General features: G+C 38.4%; 2 protein-coding genes and 1 long non-coding RNA gene across 4 annotated transcripts; 2 read left to right on the top strand and 1 right to left on the bottom strand.

Annotated features, from left to right (window-relative positions):
• Nucleotides 1–432: 432 nt before the first annotated feature.
• LOC307032864 (uncharacterized protein) lies at nt 433–4,082 on the top strand (the record flags this gene model as incomplete). The annotated part of the gene is made up of 4 exons (XM_079671143.1): nt 433–1,454; nt 3,098–3,333; nt 3,434–3,618; nt 3,851–4,082. Exons 1-4 carry the CDS (start codon nt 1,193–1,195, stop codon nt 4,080–4,082), a joined length of 915 nt encoding a protein of 304 aa, XP_079527269.1. The 5' UTR covers nt 433–1,192.
• A 160-nt stretch (nt 4,083–4,242) lies between these two features.
• LOC307031941 (G2/M phase-specific E3 ubiquitin-protein ligase-like) lies at nt 4,243–10,941 on the bottom strand. Of its 2 annotated transcripts, XM_079669532.1 has the most exons (12): nt 9,988–10,941; nt 8,937–9,053; nt 8,188–8,450; nt 7,477–8,016; nt 7,326–7,373; nt 7,196–7,233; nt 6,956–7,052; nt 6,573–6,787; nt 6,196–6,463; nt 5,880–6,034; nt 5,378–5,616; nt 4,243–5,066 (listed from the first exon to the last, which is right to left on the bottom strand). In XM_079669532.1, exons 1-12 carry the CDS (start codon nt 10,151–10,153, stop codon nt 4,816–4,818), a joined length of 2,397 nt encoding a protein of 798 aa, XP_079525658.1. In that variant the 5' UTR covers nt 10,154–10,941; the 3' UTR covers nt 4,243–4,815. The 2 variants fall into 2 exon arrangements, with proteins under 2 accessions (XP_079525658.1, XP_079525659.1); XM_079669533.1 differs by lacking the exons at nt 8,937–9,053; nt 9,988–10,941 and having other exon boundaries at nt 8,370–8,917.
• Nucleotides 10,942–14,379: 3,438 nt separating this feature from the next.
• On the top strand, nt 14,380–18,639 carry LOC307033521. Its single transcript, XR_013806536.1, has 4 exons — nt 14,380–14,582; nt 15,836–15,963; nt 16,843–17,659; nt 18,123–18,639. It is a non-coding gene; the product is annotated as an uncharacterized lncRNA (long non-coding RNA).
• Nucleotides 18,640–19,775: the final 1,136 nt, after the last annotated feature.

Raw genomic sequence — 19,775 nt, 5'->3', positions numbered from 1 at the left:
TGCTGCTGTTGTTGTTGCAACAGTAGTAGGGGCTGCTGTCGTTGGTGCAGCAGTAGTTGTAGGTTGCACCGTTGTAAGAGCAGCAGTAGTTGTAGGTGCTGCTGTTGTTGTTGCAACAGTAGTAGGTGCTGCTGTTGTTGTTGCAACAGTAGTAGGGGCTGCTGTTGTTGTTGCAACAGTAGTAGGGGCTACTGTCGTTGGTGAAGCAGTAGTTGTAGGTGCTGCTGTTGTTGTTGCGACAGTTGTAGGAGCTGCTGTCGTTGTTGCAACAGTAGTAGGAGCTGCAGTTGTAGGTGAAGCAGTAGTTGTAGGTTAAGCAGTAGTAGTAGGTGAAGCAGTAGTTGTAGGTGCTGCTGTTGTTGTTGCAACAGTAGTAGAGGCTGCAGTTGTAGGTGTAGCAGTAGTTGTAGGTGCTGTATGGCAAGCCATTTGAGTATTTATTCCACATCCTTGATATCAGACGGCAGCTGTCTACACTAGTTGGCTCTTTGATTCCACTTGTTAGAGATATGGTCAAACTAGTTTGGCATTCTGCTTTACTAGTTCAATAAAACATTACACTAGTCAGTCTTTTTCAGCGACTAGTGGCACTTTTGTCCGACTAGTTAGCACATAAGCCTTACTAGTGACGCCAGGAGCAGCACTAGTTGCACCAAAGTATCAACATGTAAGCTTTTTCATGAACTAGTGACCCTCTGACCGTACTAGTGACGCTAAAAGTCTTACATGTTAACTAGTGCGCTGCAAAAGCTCTGACATGTTAACTAGTTACACAAAATAAGCACAACTAGTTAACTAGTGGCACACATTTGTCTGCACTAGTTAACTAGTCGCACCCAGAATCACTCACTAGTTAACTAGTAAAGGCAAAAGGTTCACTAGTTAACTAGTTGACGCGTCTTTTGGCCTTACTAGTTAACTAGTGGGGCTCAAAATGTCTACACGTTAACTAGTGAACCCTTCGCCCTTTACTAGTTAACTAGTGAGATACATTGAAATTCCACTAGTGAACTAGTCGGGCTTAAAATGTTCACTAGTCGCACTAGTGGATCCCAAATGTGCACTAGTCGCACTAGTCGCACTAGTCGCACAGAATGCTAATGAGGAGGAGGGGAAATAATGCATCGAGGTCTCCTATTGGCTCTTAAGATAGACCTCACCCATCAATCTTCACAGAAGTTCATACACAAACATGGCGGACGTTGTACTGAGACGTATAAGAAGAAGATGTACTGAGATTCAAAGAGCATTTAATCAAGGTTCTTTGGGCCGAACAGAAGTTTACGCTATCAACAGCTCTATAGCTAACGTAAGAAGGGTTGGAGATACCATCAGCGCCGAGGCTGTGCAGGATATAGTTCAAAGTCTCACTGATCTCAGATCTTTCATCTCCGAACCTCAAGCTTCCAATGCCCTACATACTGGTTTCCATGCAGCACACCTTGTGCATTCAGGTGAGTTAGGCACTGCATTTCAGACTTCATTTGTACTTATATCTAGGGCAGCATGTATTTTAAAAGTGAAAAAAACTATTTTAAACCGGTTAAAAAGCACAAAGTGGTTTAAGTGCAGTTTCTATGTTTCCCCACAGGAGGGCTCTTCACCGTACATGAGCACAGTGCATTAACAGTACTTTGGTTGAAGTTAATAACAATATAGATATTATATATATAGATATATATAATTGATTGAGTCTTTCTGAACACTTTTAAAAATTAAAATACCGCAGGTGAAGCATATTTGTATAATGTTCTGTACAGATATTAGTCCTTTAATTTCAATTTGAAAACACGTGGGAACGTTACTAATACAGCAGATGAAAATATTTGCGGAAGGTTCAATTATTCATGGGCTTCAATGGCTCTTTAGATAAAGGCAGTATTAGGTTTCCTTGTATTATCCTCTGATAGTGATTTATTTAAATAACTGGTGACATAATAATAAATATTGCAAAACAAAGCCTATTTCACCTGGACGGCTTAGCCAGAATGTATTTCTTCAAGCCAACAACAGTCAAACTTCATAATGAACAATTCTGGGCCATTTATTGTGTAATTTCTCAAAACACATACAGTAACAATGCCTGTTTTGCAGACTTAAAATGGTGAAAGAAAGGGACTTTACATTTCATTACTTAAAGACAGGACTATTCAGTTAAGGGAAGAGAAAAGAGAAAAAAGGAAATAATTGTTTTTACAAAGGCTGATGTAACGTTAATCCCAGACATGATATCAGCTCATTGGCACACAGGGATCATTTTGTGATCATGGGGCATAACCCTTGTACAGCATCAGGACAATATCTCTCTGGAGTCAGACCCTGGAAGTGTGCTGGAGGCGTTGACTGGGACTGATGGAATGATGAGACTGAAGAATCTGTGAGGAAAGAACTAGGGGCAGAGAAATAATCATATATTAAAAGATAACAGCATCATAACAGTTCAATTAAAGTGACAAGGGTGTGTGGCACTGTGCTGAAGGAAAGTTGTGAACAGCTATCCAGGACATTCTGTGAAGACTTTCCAATGGTTAAATGCTCCTGCTGGAGTACTGAATGGAAATACTTTATATATCATGTCTACCATATCCTCTTAAAATACTCTGTCCAACAATTCCAGTCTCATGAAGAACATTCTTTTAAGGCTTATTAAAAAGAAAAGAAAAAAATGCTTTCGTGTACTCAGGAGAGGACTTTGACAGAGGATTACTCAAAAAGTTGACAGTAAAAGTACTTCATAGTATTGTTGGTACTGGTCTTACTAATACTGTATCCAACAGTATCAATGTCATTAAGAAGCTATGGCAAAGAAATGTGTTATACCTCATTTTTGATGAGGAAAAAAACCTGCATTCTTGTAATTAGGATATAGTCAAATGGATAAAAGTTAAAGGGAAGGGACAGGTTTATAATAAAACTCTATATGTTTTTTTTACCAGTTTATATAAGTTTGAACTCACGTGAATATTAATGTGACCTGTTTTTAACAGACTTACTTAACTTTTAAAAAATCATTGTTCTGTTGATGAACGTTCTGATGAGCTGTTATAATAATTATACATATGTTTATATATTTTCCTTTTTATTTCCATATCATAAGGAAGACGAGGAAGACCTGCTCTTGACATAACGAGGGGGCAAATTGAGCTTCTCCTAGGTCAAGGTTTTACCGTGAGAGCAATGGCAAGGATGTTGGGCTGTTCCTCCTCATTCCTTCATAAAAAAATGAAGTCTTTAAATACTTCAGCAAGGAACAGATTCACTACCATTAGTGATCCTGACCTAGAAGAGCATGTCAGGAGACTCCACAACCAGTTTCCTAGATCAGGTTCAGAAGTAAGCATACTAGTTAATATTCCCTTTTAGAGTTTTTTATATATATCATTTTATAGATAATGATCTGTATCTTATTTGTCTTTAAATCAACCACTTTCAGATGATGAGGGCATACCTGCACGCAGAAGGGATTGTGGTACAAAGAAGAAGAGTTAGAGAGACTCTAAAGCAAATCGATCCTGCTGCAGCAGCACAGAGATGGGGCCAGACTGTGGCTAGGAGAACCTACTATGTGCCCTTTCCTAACAGCTTGTGGCACATAGATGGCCATATGCGTCTCATTCGGTAATCAGCTCTAGACTTTGAAAGAAAGTAATTATAGCAGTCAATATGATCTTCTAATCCATCGTAGTTGTGTTTATTATTTTCCTCTTTCACTATATAATCTCAATCATTTTATTATCAACAACATTTATAGAAGTATTGGATATATTGAACAAATGTTATAAAGATAACCTTTAAGGTAGTTGATGTAATGCATTAATTCCTTGTTCTATTCATTCGATTATTTGTACAGGTGGGGGTTTGTGACACATGCCGGAATTGATGGGAACTCCAGACTCGTAACTTTTATCAACTGCGGCACTGACAACACAGCTTTGACAGTGTTGACCCATTTTGTTCGAGCTACCTGTCGGTATGGGTTACCATCCAGAGTCAGGTCTGACCACGGCGGGGAGAACACTCTAGTTGCCCTCTTGATGAACCTTCTACAGGGAAACGGAGAAGCGAGGCACATTACAGGCTAGTCTGTACACAACCAACGTATTGAGCGTCTTTGGAGAGATGTTTTCCAGCAGGTTGTGCACTATTTTTACACACTTTTTTATTCCTTTGAAGATGAAGAAATATTGAACCCCGGAGATGACATTCAGAAAATGGCACTACAAATCGTTTTTAAACCAGAAATCCAAAAAAGACTAGATTTATTCAGACATGCCTGGAACAACCATAGACTAAGAACTGCTAACAATCGTACACCAACACATATTTGGATGGAGGGCATGCTAGCCAACAGGGAGCAACATTCAACAGCTATTGACAATGTCTTTGGAAATGATCCCTACAGCCAAGAAAATATTGAAGATGGCTTGGCAAGACATGGCATACGGCTCGATCAGTTGCAAGCAAACAATGATGATCTTGAACGAGCAGTGATAGTGCCACAACCACACATTATCCTGAGCTCTGAACAACAGCAAGATCTCCAAAATGCAATGAGTGGAACAACTGACTTAAAGGACAGGTATCTGCTTTGTGTTAGACAGATTCAAAACATGTTCTAATTGAAAGAACATAATGTGAGGGCCAAAAACTATTAAGTGTGAGGGGACATTATTATTATTATTAAGTTTCCATATTTATGGCAATAATGTCAAAGTTCACAAAATTGCAGTAATAATTTCTCCCTCATCTTATCCTCACACTCTGCACACCCTCCCAATCCTCCTCCTACTCCTCTCTTCCTCCTTGTCTATATTTCTAGACCTTTAAAAAGCCCAACGAGTCTTTCACTGACTGGTTCAGTATGTTGTGAAGCTCTTGTTCCTCTGTGATGCCTCTTGGTAGGAACAACGTCATAGCACAGGTTGAGGCATATGGCAAACGACGCACGCCGGCCTCCTGTGTATAAAAGTCAATGGAGGGCTTGTTTGGAAAGCCAAGCGTTGGAACTTCATCTGCCCCAGTGATGAAAATCAGCAGGTCCTCAAATGTCAGTTCAGTCAGTTTGTCTGCCAATGACAAAAGTGTATATTGGAATAATATTTATTTTCATTTTTAAAGTCAAATGTGGAACATAATAATATCACTAAAGTAATTTAACATCAAACATTAATCAATAATGTAGTTTACATTTATTTGGCTTTATGGTATATTGACATCAACATGTGTATTTGCCCCTTTTTGTATTTGCATTATCTACATTGATATTAAATTAAATCGATTTTCTTTTTTGTAAAGCATCCATCAATAACAGTATTTACTGAGTTGTAGTCATTTCATATGAGGTGCTTTTAAATTTTCCTTAAGGTATAAAATGTACCTTCGATGAGGTTTAGGAACAACTCCCAGCTGTATATCGTGTCCTCCTCTTTTTCCCGGTGATTTGTTCCTCTTGGACTGTATTCATATTTCAATATGGCCTTAAAGGAGGATTTTGTCAGCGGGGTCCTCATGTTGGTGAAGCAGGGAAGGAAGGCAATCCAGTTGTTCCTGACCAGGTCCCACAGGTTCCCAAAAGCATTCATGCCCTCCGTCAATTGGTTCACCATCTTGGCCGTTCTATAAGCCAACAAAGATCAAACATATATATAACCTGAAGAAAAACTGATGTTTTTTTTTTGGAAAAGACTAAAAAGCAGTGATAAAAGGAAAGAGCATACATAATTTGCAACATTTTAACCTACATTAAGGAAAACACAAAGATATTCAGTGTTCAAAATGTTAAATATTAGTAGCATACAGTAAGTTATGGCTTTTATATTAACAGTGTTTTATAATGTCTATGACTTTATATTTTTTTGTTTATAAGTGTTTTTGTTTACCTGAGAAATATGTAGTGCTTAACTACATAGGCATAAATCTTCGGAATTTCTCCGATAGTGGCACTGAAGATGCCAGGGACGCCACACTCAGAGATCCAGTCCCCCAAGTCTTTCTGGAGGGCAGACAGGTCCTCTGCAGTCTTGCACTGTAGGATCTTAGAGATAAAACAATGTAGCCGGATTGATAAATTACAAAGGTTTAGTAGAAATGCTTTTTATGCTTTTACAAACTTTGACTGACCAAGAAGGAATGTATTTGTTTCTATCAAATCCTAATAAATATTAATTAATTAATAACATAAAAATAATCAGGCACCCTTTTTACTCTGCTTTGAACATCCGGATCAGGCAGCACACTGCAGTCAAATTGCTCCAGTTGAGGCTCCTGGCCGCACATCAGCTGGTACAGGCTGGGATCCAGGGCTTTGATACACGGACCTCCGTGTGCTACTGACCACGCAATTAGGCGGCCTGCTTGGAAATACTTGTGGCCATCTAATGCCGCTTGGTCATAGGTAAGAAAGACCTGACCAGCCTTTCCCTCGAATATTCCCATGGATGTCTGTACTTCTATCATCAAGAGTCTACAATAAATCAATTGAGAAAAAAATACAGTACTATTACTTTGCAGTCAACCTGAAAACGAGGACACATTATGATTAAGAATCATACACTAAATGAGGTTATTCAGACCTGAAAAACTCTCTCTGTGGTCCTCCCATGTCATCTCCATCTTCTCCTACAAATTCTATGTAGGGGGAATTGTTCCAGCAGAATGTAACCCTTGAGATGGCTTTTATTGCACTCTCAAGAAGTTTCTTCCTCCTGATGCAGATGCTACTGACTAGGCCATCAGAAACGAAATCCTTTTTGAAGTCACTTAAAAGGACGGTCAGATCCACTTCTTCCTAAATGATTAAAAATGTATAAAGTCCATTATACATGACTGGTGATTGGTGAAGAGGGGTTGTCTGTCTTGGGTACTGGTGCTTTCGGAAATGCATTTAGTATGTGTCATTATCAGTTCCTGGAAACAAATGTTGTCCTATTTTTTAATAATGACAAATAAAGCTTACCACGGGAAAGACATCAATTTCCAAAGCCCCAAAAGCCTCGTCCTCGCCCTCTTCCTCCTCATCAGAATCATCAATTAAAAAATCATTGAAGGAATTCCTAGAAAAAAAAAATGTTTCTTTCTTTTAAGAGGTCACTATTCATAGAATATATAAAGGATGAGAACAGGGTATTCAGTTTTCTTACATTCAAAACCAATACACTGTGTTAATTATGTATAAAACACCATTATCTATAAATACCTGTTTGGTTGTTCCAAACGTGACCTTCTGTAAAAGACCTTGAAAGTAAAATTGGTGCATGGAATGTTAATGTCCTTATTAAAACGTATATACTACAAATACTGAACTATAGAGCCATATAAAGCTTTACCTCTGGAGTCCCAGCATTTACCCATTGTGCGGAATCCAAACCTTCCACCTGTTGATTGACAAGAGGTAACAATTACATCCAACCGTCTTTTACTATGTTTATTTTCGAAAATGTCCTGAGATGAATTCATAATAAGATATTTTTTACATACATCAGCGTCCATAGATACAGAAGTTGATGGGGGTATGGGGGCAGCGGTTGATCCTGCAGTTTCAGTGGCGGCCCAGGTAGAGGCGGCCGAGGCAGAGGGTGCTCCTTCAGAATCAGTGTCCGAGGTAGAGGCGGCCGAGGCAGAGGGTGCTCTTGCAGAATCAGTGGCCGAGGTAGAGGGTGCTCCAGCAGAATCAGTGGCCGAGGTAGAGGGTGCTCCTGCAGAATCAGTGGCCGAGGTAGACGGTACTCCTGCAGAATCAGTGGCCGAGGTAGAGGGTGCTCCTGCAGGTCTAAAGGCTGCAGAGGCAGAAGGTGCTCTTGCAGAATCAGTGGCCGAGGTAGAGGCGGCCGAGGCAGAAGGTGCTCTTGCAGAATCAGTGGCCGAGGTAGAGGGTGCTCCAGCAGAATCAGTGGCCGAGGTAGAGGGTGCTCCTGCAGAATCAGTGGCCGAGGTAGACGGTACTCCTGCAGAATCAGTGGCCGAGGTAGAGGGTGCTCCTGCAGGTCTAAAGGCTGCAGAGGCAGAAGATGAAGCCATCTGTGGGGTGGATGATAAAGAAGTTTAGGAGAACTTGATGGACGAAACAAGCAGCTTAAAAAATAACCAATATCAATCTCCTAATATTAAAGAATTAAGTATAATATATATATATGTAGAATTTATAACATAGTAACAGTAGTAAAGAATAGGCTCAAAACAACAACTCACCACTAACGATGTTGGTATGTCTGCCTGCGGGATTATATAAACCCTGCTCCTGCCAATAGATCTTTTAAGGTCTGCCATAGTAGTAGCCTGCAGTTGTGTTAGTAGCCTGCAGTTGCTGGCTCTTGCCAGAGTGAACCCAATCATATTTAATGGAATTTTAGGAAAACTTTGGCAAACATAACTGTTGAACTCTAAAAGACTCATTGAGAGCTTGACATAGCTTCGTTCCGAAACAACCCCTTGCATGTCATGAGCTGGGATTCCTGTAAAAAAGAAAAAGAAAAAGGTGTCAGTCAATATACTGCCTCTATAAATAACTATAATTATAATTTAGATTCTAAGCCATATCGTGTCTTTATATGACGTGAAGAATATACATTTATGAACATATGGTCAAAAAAGGTGCCATATCAATGAAGGCTCATCATAGACATTGACTTTGTTATGAATGGGAAAAAGCTATTATTAATATTTGAACAATGTAAGCCAATGATAGAATAGGCATAATGTGTATGTTTTTATGCACTAAAGGTAAGCATTGCTGCCAAAAGTGGAGGTGATGGATTACAGAGATTATTTTTAATGTTTTCAACCTTGCACCCAGGCCATACAGATTTAATATTCATATAAAACATTGAAAAGTCTTCAATGAAGTTGATTGGTGTGCAAACAATTGTGTGCATTTCCTGTGCAGATAATGAATCAGTCTTAAGTGGATGCTCATTTTTAAAACCTATTTAATTATTTACCTAAACCTTCTCTTGACAGTCGGCTGCTCTCTGTAGCTGCTGGAAGGACGGATTGGTCCGCCATAGCCAACAGAAAAAGTCTCACCCTCCAAACTCCGGCAGATTCATTTGATGCCCCTGTGAAATGACAGAATGTAAATTATTACAAATTATTATACCAAATAAGCACCGTTAAAAATTGAATAACTTTATTTACTAAATTGCTCCATTGAGTCTGGAAAGGAGGGAGAAAATGTATGGATGACCATTTTTATGTATAACGTTTTTTCTCTTGCATGCTTTACTTATCGTCTATCCTACAGTCCGCCATTTTGAAAGAAAGAAAGATATAGGATTACCGTATGATACAGCTTCGTAATGTAATGTCCTAAGCCATGGATATAACATTTAAATATTTCACAATTTAAATGACAGATTTGTCATTTAAATTGTGAAACAGATTTTGTTAATACTGATATAGCCTGTCTATAGCAGAAATAGCAGCTGTATTTAGTGGAGTAAGTTATTTGTAATAACTGCTTAATTGTCATTAGAAAAAGACATAACAAAGTTGGTATCCCTCAGTATAATTGGCCTGTTGAGTCAAGGACGTTAGCATTTATACTGAAATTGAGTTGTCATAGTTCTCACATTTTTGTATAATTATGAACAAGTTATAATATTCCTTTTTAAAGATTTGTGGGAGCTTCTCCAAAACATAACATTCAAGTACACTACTGCTTAAATACTTTTACGACTATTGCTTAAATATTTTCATCTTTATAACTGTAATATTTATCCAGTTGGTTTAAAATACACAACTTGTCCTGGCACAGTAAGTTTATGTAGGCTCTATGTAGGCTACACAGCAGTAGTTAGCTTGCTCTTCCGGCTCAAACTTAAAATGAAAACGTTAAAACTCGATACATTAGGAATCCACTGCAAATGTAACGTGAACAAAACTTTTTAAATAAGCTTGCCTTGCACTATATATGATTTAAGACCAATGTATCAGCACAATATGAAATGGACAATGCTAATGCTAATGCACATTTAAGAACTGAAATGATACCCGTTGTTGGAGCCCTCCGCCGTCTCCGAAACGTGTTCCTGGTGACTCGCAGCACATTGTCGTTGCGCTGCGCTGCAAGATCCCGTCTGGCAACGTCAAGCGCATTAAAAACGCGATTCATTACACTGTTGAATTGCTGAGTGCCATTTTCGTTTTCGTCTGTCATAATGTTCCGAAGATGTCGCCACTTATTAGATTTGCCAGAAATGAAATGTAACAGACACGAGAGTCACATTATAAGCAGTGGCGGCTGGTCTATAGAGGGCGCTAGGGCGCCGCCCTTCTTAAACCACACACACAAATATTATTATTATGAATAATAATAATTATAATAATAATAATAATCATCGTAATCATAATAATCATCATAATCATAAAGTGTCAATGTTTGTGTGTTTAAAATATGGAATGCACCCAGAACTAGAAAATGCATTTCCTGCAGAAAATGCGTGCGATTGCTGTAAACTGTGAACATTTGTGGCAGAATTTAGCTGAAAATGCAGAAAAAGCTGAATATGTAGCTGCTTTTAGCTACAAAAATGCAGAAAAAGCTGAATATTTAAAATAAAAGGTTTAAAAAACGGTATAAACAACAACATGTATAGCCTCGATGTCCTGAAATAGCTGAATAATCAACACGGCATTTCGTGTTATAGTCACGAGTCTCACGACATTTAATCTGTTGATTCGTGTTCACCAACGCGATTTTCCCCTTTTGTTCGTGTCACACAGAACGATTTTAAAAGCAATGTATTTCTATTGGTAGTATGTTTCGTGCCTGCACCACGTCTTTTTGTCCGGTCGGGTCTTGGAAGACCGGAAGCTGTGGAGTTCATAAAAACGTCTTCTTACTCAATATCAAGCTACGAATATTGTTTTTATTTTAAATCGTATAATGTCTGACTTTTTTTGCCATCAGTGAGGAAAAGAAATGGGCTCAGAGCCTCAGAATACTGAAATCTGTATTTACTCAACAATAACACACAATTATCCTTGTTTTTATTTATTTGTTTAATTCCATAATCACGGGCTTTTTTGTCCGTCCATCAGGAACTGAATTTCAAAATAAAAATAACCGGAAACAGACGTAGGCCAATAAGGGACATTTCGAGCATCATCGAGTTTAGGATGGCCGAAGACACTACACTACCCATAATCCCCAGCTATCGTTTAGGACTACAGTCCCCGTGATTAATCTTCAAGCTCTGGGATTGGATGTTGGAGTGGCAGTGCGCCAAGGTTACGCCGAGCGTCAAACAGCTCTTTGAAATGGAACGAAACCACGCCAGACCATCGAAAACTTGACTCGAACGCCCCCCCAGAACTACACATGCTGGCTATTGTGTTTCGCAACATGTTCTATGGGACGTCTCTACTGGGAACGTTTTCGTTTTTCCCACAATTAGAAGTTGCCAGTATTAAACACATTGGTGTTATCAAATTTAAAACATATAATTAATAAATGGGTGAAAATCGCTCGTGTACATAATGCGCAGCATTAATATATACCCACATGACAGCTCATTGTTACTTTGTAATTCTACTCCACTACAATTCAGAGGTTAACCTGGTATTTTTACTCCACTACATTTATTTGAGTTACTTTGCAGATTCTGATTAATGATGTGAAATATAAACAACCCTTAAATCAGACTTTAGTTACACCTGAGTTAAATTCCGGGAAGGTGATTGTCAAGTGCCAACAATCAGGAGAGATATTTGATAGTTCGTGCTTGAGAAGACTAAACATTTATCTGCAGATCTTTATAAAGTATATTCATTACTCGTTATTCTCTAATAGTTATTTAAAGACTGTATATAATGGCTATTTTGCACATCCCCTTCAAGATTTCAAGATTTTATAAGGTTTATTGACATATCATATTATACACAACGACGGTGTAGTTATGCAATGAATGAAAAACTTGGGTCGCAGCTTCCTCAACAGTGCATTACAAGACATCTTTCAATATGTGTATATACCTCCACCATTACACTGTCGTATTCTGCAGATTTCTTATTCTATCTAAATAATAGTATAATTAATATGTATAATATCAGTTAAAATAAGTGCTTCAACATAGTTAACATTGCAGGAAAGCAATATATTAGACGTTAATATTTAAAAGAAGACCTTAATCTAAAGTATGTTTTAATGTTTAAATAAAGGTTAATTAGTTTGTCTGTTTTGCACATCCTCATATTAATATCTTTGTACATCCGGCACTAAACTGTTTTATTGTAGAGATCACTTACAGTATCTTCTTGATTTTTTATATTCTATATTTCTATCATTGACCTTCTACTTTCCCCATATGAAAGTATGTACTCTTAATATGTTTTTCATCAAATATAACACATAAAAACAATAATTCAATAACGTGCTTTAACCACTAGGCGGTGCACACAAGGTACACACAGCCATAATAACTTTTTATTATTAGTGTTGGACACTTATGTATGTATAACATCTGAAGATGTTCATGTTTTCACATACATTTTACAGCATATTGCTATATTATTTCAGAATCAGTATTTACATTATTATATTCAAAGAAAATCAGTAATATCTTCAAAAACTACAAGTCCTTTTCTATCAGCTGTGCACCGTGATGGTGTAAATATAACCTATCTACGAATTAGATCAAATGTAAAAGTCAGCCGAATTAGTGTTGATACTGCAAGGAGATGTATTGTGTGAAGAGAAATGGAAGATGTTGTTTAATTGCTGATATATTTATGATCCAAGTCACATATTCAGTTTCGGCGGCATTTCTTCCAGTTTGTCCAGAAGTCTTCTAATCAGGGCTCTATAAATAAAGAACTAGGGCAGATGTGTAATATTTCATGCAGCCGAACCGTGTATTACAATGCCGTTATGTGATGACTTCCAACGAGAAAAGCAAGCACACACACATAATAAAGTATTATTTTATTTTAAAAGAAAATGTTTTTCTGATTTCATATCGCATAAACACCATATCCCAGCGTGCATTGCGGCTAAAACATCCAATTACCGAGCTTAAACCATAGCTGAGGATCTTGGGTAATCAGTTCAGTGTCTGTGCAATGATTCTCGAAATGTCCCTTATAGGCCTACTTTCTCAATACAAATGTTGATAAATGTAATTTCCCTCTGTTTTTTCACAAATAGAATTAAGGTTTCACAAATCTAAAACTGTAGGTATAGTGGTTTTAGATCAGGACCTGGTCTAATGTGGTCTAGATGTAAAAAAAAGCTGCGAAATCTCCCCTTTTTGTATTTTCACAAATAGAATAAAGGTTTTACAAATCTAAAACTGTGTTATAAAGAATGTTTAGACTCCCCTGGATAATTCTAGTCCAAATAAATCGGCTATGCAGCGATTAAAGCGCCTGTCACACTTTGGGAACCACTGCATTAATTCAACATTGGATTTTGGTTCAATTGGTTATTTTTAATTTTTGCGAATTAACATTTGAATTGTGCAGCATTGCACATGTGCAGAATAGACTATTCTAACCGGCGTGTGTCCTTCAGCATAGCCTAGTTCTCAAACCGTCTGGAAGATTTGAACTGAGACATTCTATACACTGTAAAAAAAGATCCGAATTTTACAGGAAATAATTAATGTTTTACAGTAATTATCATGTTTTTTTTAAATAACTTGCAAAATCCTGTACAATTACAGATATGAACTATAAATTAACAACCCAAAACATTATTTTAAGTATTTTGACAATAACAACAAATAGCATTTATTTCATTTTATTTTTTTAAGTAAATGTACTATATGATATTTACAGTATTTTTGCACTTTCAGAAAATACATGCAGACGTACGCCGACAGCCAGAGCTACGGCACTTGAAATAGAATTCAGCCAAAACAACCATTGACAACTTCAATTTTCATCACTTTGCATAACTTGCATTTGGAGATGATGCAAACAAATCTGTTTTCTGACTTGAGCCCACCTTTGAACTGGGGGTATGGGGGGTGATATTGCGTTTTTGTGGACTGTGCATGGTGAATTCATTACATTTATTGCAATTGAACATAGAGACATTCTTCAGGTAGTCCTTGTTTGAAATACATTTCATTTGTAAACAAGGGCACACACACACACACACACACACACACACACACACACACACACACACACACACACACACACACACACACACACACACACACACACACATATATATACATGATTTATTTGAGTTACTTACATTTATTAAACGACTTAATTCTGCATTATGTGAGTATGTGAGATATTTTGACTTTGGACAGAAACAAATTGCAATTGGCTACTTCACATGTTGCTTTGAATGTGATTGGTTAATATAAACATCATCGAAGAAACCTGCCAATGAGAACTGTCCGCGCCTGTCGTTCAAATTTGAAACATCCACGTCAGTTTGAGCGGGTCGGTTTGCCAACTGCCAATAAACACCAAAGAAGAAGAAGAAGAAGAAGTTTGATTGGGTCTCCATGCGCAGCTGCTCACTCTGTCTGTATGTCTGCTCCAGGAGTTTTTGGATTGATGTTTTACATCTACCCTTTTAATATGAGCAGCGGGACGTCAACAGAGAATGGAAGACTTGAGATCAGGTGAGTCCTGCGACTGTAATTGAGTTAAACATGTATTTAGATAATCCCTAGTTTGTGAATGTTTAATTTTGTATTTACGGTTACGTTTCTTCTTCTAGTTCAGTGAGTTTTGAGTGATGAGACATATACTTTAAGGGAATCTGTGGAATCTCAGCTTTCATATGATACGTTTGTGCAGATAGCATGAAGTAGAAAAGATCGCTTTTGCCAGTTATGTGCTAAAGTTGTGTTAGCCCCGTTAGCTGTTTTCGCTAAGTGCTGATTTGCTTGGTGTTAGACTTGTGTTTCGTTTAGGTAAAATGGTTAACGTCAGTTAGCTGAGTTTCTTCCCGTTAAGTGAGTAAGCATCATTAATAGGTTGTTAAATGTTAAGAAGCCCTGAGATGCTGTTTCTTGAAAGATGTTGCGTCTTCCACCGCCGGCGGGACAATCGGGCTTTACAGGTTAACAAGGTGGCTGCTAACGTTAGCTTACAGCTTATTGCAGTGCTGCCGCGCCACCCTCTCGTCTCCAACGCGGGACAATTACACATAAACGCGCAGCGGGGTGTCACAGTGTTGTCGCCAATCTTATTGTAAAGTTTCACAGCTTTTTTACAGCGGAATCCAGTTTGTTAATATTCAGTAGCCAACAGCTAACATAGCATAAACTGCCTACCGCTAACGTTAGGCTAACTTGCTAGTTAGCTCTGCTCTATATATTACAAGCTAACATGACTAGCTAATGTAACAGTGTATGAACTAAAATAGTTGTTGTATTACTACATCATACATGCTTTGTCCAAATCTCTGCTAAAATAATTATTTTTAACAAAATTATTATTAAAGTATCTTTATTCTTTTGCATTTTTATCACACTTGACATAAACTATTTTAGTTCATCAATTAGAACGGGCGAATTAAAATAATGATTTGTGGTAATCGAAAACAATGTATTTAAAGAAACACTCAGCCATGCATGAAATAACATAGGAAAAGAATACGGATCATTTTTTACCCATATTGTGCCTTAGAAGTGTAGTGACACAAACATGATTTTTATTAAAAAAGTAAGAAAGGAAAAATAAAAATTAGAATTGGTGTTGATCAAAAAACAGGTTAATTGAGGAATACCTGGAATCCTGAATGATTAAAGTAATTTATTGCAAATATATTTACAATTTAAACTAATTCGGGTCACTTTTGATGCATGTTGGTTGTATGTTGTGTAACAAAGGGTTACCATGACAGCTGTGATGTTCACTCTTTTGACAGAGCACCAGTGGACAGTGAAGACTATGGAAGAGATGATGTGATGCTGAAGCCAGCCGGTGACTCCTCATCAGTCTCTCCAGGCAGCACCCAGCTATTCTTCCATCTTGCAGATGAAAAGACTTTGATATGTGAGTAATAACTAACTTGTGTCTAACATAATATTGAATGTGGTTTAGTAAAATATTTAAAAATACCCCACATTGTACAAGTACAGGACAATCAGACCTTGTTCAACAAAGATCATCAGACAATTGTTTTGTCTTTTTTAAGGTACAGCCGCAGCAGAGAGTCTGAGTTTGAAGAAAACACTAACATTTTATTTAGTGTTGTTTAATCAATCAATATTTACTGGTCTTGAATTTCCTCACTGGATTACAAAATGCTCGAATCTTGTTGTGTACAGGGACATAATGAAGATTTCATCAACTGAAGATGAAAATATAGATTGAGTGATATGTACCATTTTAAGGAAATAGACTGTTAGCGGTATTGACCGAAGTTCCGGAGCTGTAGCTAGGCGCTGCTAATGAAAACTCAAGTGCTCAATTTGTTACGTTTGCTTTTTTGTTAAGAATTTACCTAGCATATATTCTTCTTCTAAATCCCAGTTGTACTTCGCTAACACGCAGTGCCTGGGAGGCTGCGTTTAATGGTTCCCACCCTTAACACATTTATGGACTAGGTCATGTTAGACAAGCAATCCAGTGGTTAGTTTTAGGGTAAGGTCCATTGTTTTTTTTTTTAATGTATTCACTTTAAGAGAAAGGGATTTCAGAAACAAGTCTCACACGTTTGGCTCGAGGTAAAATTAACAAAAGCTAACTGTTGTTAGACTATGTTCCCCCTTCTAGACTTATGAAATAATCAATGCCCTTGGGATGCTCTCAATAACGTGTGTGTGTGTCAAAGGTCCATCATACAAGATTTAGGGGATCTATTGGCAGCTGCTGATAATAACATCCATCATTATGGTTTACTAATAGTTATCACTTCACTTCCTCCTCCAGCACCAGGACACAGCAGGAACCTACGCCAGGATCCTGTTTGTGGACTTCAGCTCTGCCTTCAACACCATCATCCCGGCTCTGCTGCAGGACAAGCTCTCCTAGCTGCACGTGCCCGACTCCACCTGCAGGTGGATCACAGACTTCCTGTCTGACAGGAAGCAGCACGTGAGGCTGGGGAAACACGTCTCTGACCCCCGGACCATCAGCACTGGTTCCCCTCAAGGCTGCGTTCTTTCCCCTCTACTCTTCTCCCTGTACACCAACAGCTGCACCTCCAGTCACCAGTCTGTCAAGCTCCTGAAGTTCAGACGACACCACCCTCATCGGACTCATCTCTGGTGGGGACGAGTCTGCCTACAGGTGGGAGATGGACCATCTGGTGACCTGGTGTGGGGAAAACCACCTGGAGCTCAACACTCTCAAGACAGTGGAGATGGTTGTGGACTTTAGGAAGAACGCAGCCCCACCCGCCCCCATCACTCTGTGTGACTCTCCAGTAACTGCTGTGGAGTCTTTCCGTATTTTTAATTTGTAAAAGTAGAAATTAAAATTGTCCGCAGGATTGCAGGTTTTTTTTGTGTTTTTTTGCCAGTCTTTTACTGAAGCATGTTCCTGGGATCTGACCTGTTCTTTATCCTCCTCATTACTATACACAACGTCGAATTTTGTATAAATTCACTACGGCACTAAACTAATTGATATGTTTGTGTGTTTCCACTGGGTACTCCTTAGACATCCGACATTGTGTCTCACCGAAAGACAGCAGCACTGAGAGGCCTGCCGAGATGACACAACCAAGTTTCTTCTGGAGTGTTTGGTAAGTAATACTAACTGTAGGAAATACACTTACACAATACCAGTAATATTGCTTAATGTAGCTTAAACATGTTATGACCTCATAGCTTATGCTAATCGTTTTATGCATAATACACTTTGTGTAAGATTTAATTTTGAGCCCAGAGATGTTTTCACCTCATGAACCCGAGCGCGATGAGTTCACCCAAAATTAAAAATAAATATCAGCGCTGTTTGAGCAACAGCCAACCCGATACAGCTGGCCATCGTTGTCTGGTGTTCTTTGTCAGAAAATACTTCTTCATAGAACTCGGCACAACAAGGTTGGTGGGTGATAGCAGCCGTGCTGTTGAGTTGCAATTATAACTTCCACAAGCTGAATGTTAAGACTCAGTAGCTCGGTGCTAAAGTTAGAATCAGTGGACATGTATTTTGTCGTTTAGTTTTCCAGAGCACTCATTCATGCATATTTCACTTTTCCTCAGGACACTGACCATGAAGAACGATTGCTCAGAGGTGTGTCTGTGGCCATCCTCACCGTCATTGAAGATGATGATGCCGCCATATCATCAAATGTGCGAGACGTGGCTGTTGTGTTGGAAGGGACCATTGTACTGCATGACCTACCAGACCTCTACTGCCTTTGCATACCTCTGTGGCATACTTTATGCAATGAACATGGATTATCCAAAGGAGATGAGGTATACCTTTGAAGCCATTCAGAATATCTTTTACGAGCTTGGCTCTCGATGCTCGCAGCGCATAAGGTCTCGGAAAACAAAGCTTTTGCTGTGAATGTTAATGGGGAAGCCAGACATGACTTTAACCTATATTTCGCCTGTTCTAGTGCATTTCATTTAATTGTTTATTTGGCAGGGACAATGCACAGTAATGAACACTTTGTGTGAATGTTTTGTGTGCTAAAGTAAACAAAAGATGTACAAAATGTTCATATAATTGAATTAAATCGTAATAATTAACTGAATAAATAATGGCTCTTTTTTTGTTTGTTCATTTTAGTTCATTTTCAATGTCTGACATCAATGTTTATTTTCAATCTTCAGCGTGACCATATCTCAAATGTTGATTCAATGACTTTTTGCTATCTGGCTGGATGATTGCCTCTCTTTTAAACTTCATGTCAATAACCTGCTTAAAGAACTGAGGGTTAGGCTAGGTTTCTTTTTCAGGAACAAGTCCTGCTTCTCTCTTGAGGCCAGGAAAAGGCTCTGTGACCTTTTGACCTGTGCTGGACTCTGGGGATCTGGTCTATATGAATGCACCTGCCCATCACCTGATCAAGTTAGATGCTGCGTATCACAGTGCACTGAGATTTGTGACAAACTAAAGTATTAACCCATCACTGTACCCTGTATGAAAGGGCTGGTTTGCCTTCACTAACTGGGAGGCCCAGTCTCTGGTACATGTTCATCTACAAAGCCATGTTAGGGAAACTTCCATCCTACATCTGCTCCCTGATCTCACGGCGAATTGTAAGTGGCTACTGCCTGAGATCTGTGCTGTGGTTTTATTAAATGTGCCAACTGCTAGAACTGTCTTAGGAAGATAGCTTTTAGATGCGCAGCTCCTCTGTCTTGGAATAGTCTGCAAATGAAATGGAAACTGAGCAATCTGGTGCCACTAAATGTTTTTAAAGCTCGGTTGGATGCTACTCAGTCGGATGCTGTTGGAACCTGTTCTTGTGGATAGTTATTGTAAATTGTAATCCCTGTATTGATGCTGTATGATGTCCTTTTTGTTGTTTTATGTTTTTATGTTTCATGTGGAACCTACTTGAGCAGGTCTCCCTCGAAAAAGAGATCAATGATCTCAATGGGATACACCTGGATAAATAAAGGTTTGAAATGAAAATGGTTGTCCCTGTACCAGGTCTATAGCAGAATACATTAATTATTGACAGGGTATTACTCAAAGACTACACGATAAAAGTACTTGATTGTACTTGTGGTAGTAGTCCAGCAGTACCACTTTCACTGAGAACTTATGGCTAATAATCATTTTATCCCTCATCAAACATAGCAAATACATGAATTATTGTACTCGGGAGGGGAGTTTGACAGTATTACTAAAAAAGTACACAGTAAAAGTACATGATTGTACTTGTGGTAGTAGTCTAA

The sequence above is a fragment of the Notothenia rossii genome, assembly GCF_949606895.1.
Source record: "Notothenia rossii genome assembly, chromosome: 3".
NCBI lineage: Eukaryota > Metazoa > Chordata > Actinopteri > Perciformes > Nototheniidae > Notothenia > Notothenia rossii.
This window is presented reverse-complemented; position numbering and strand designations above follow the sequence as displayed.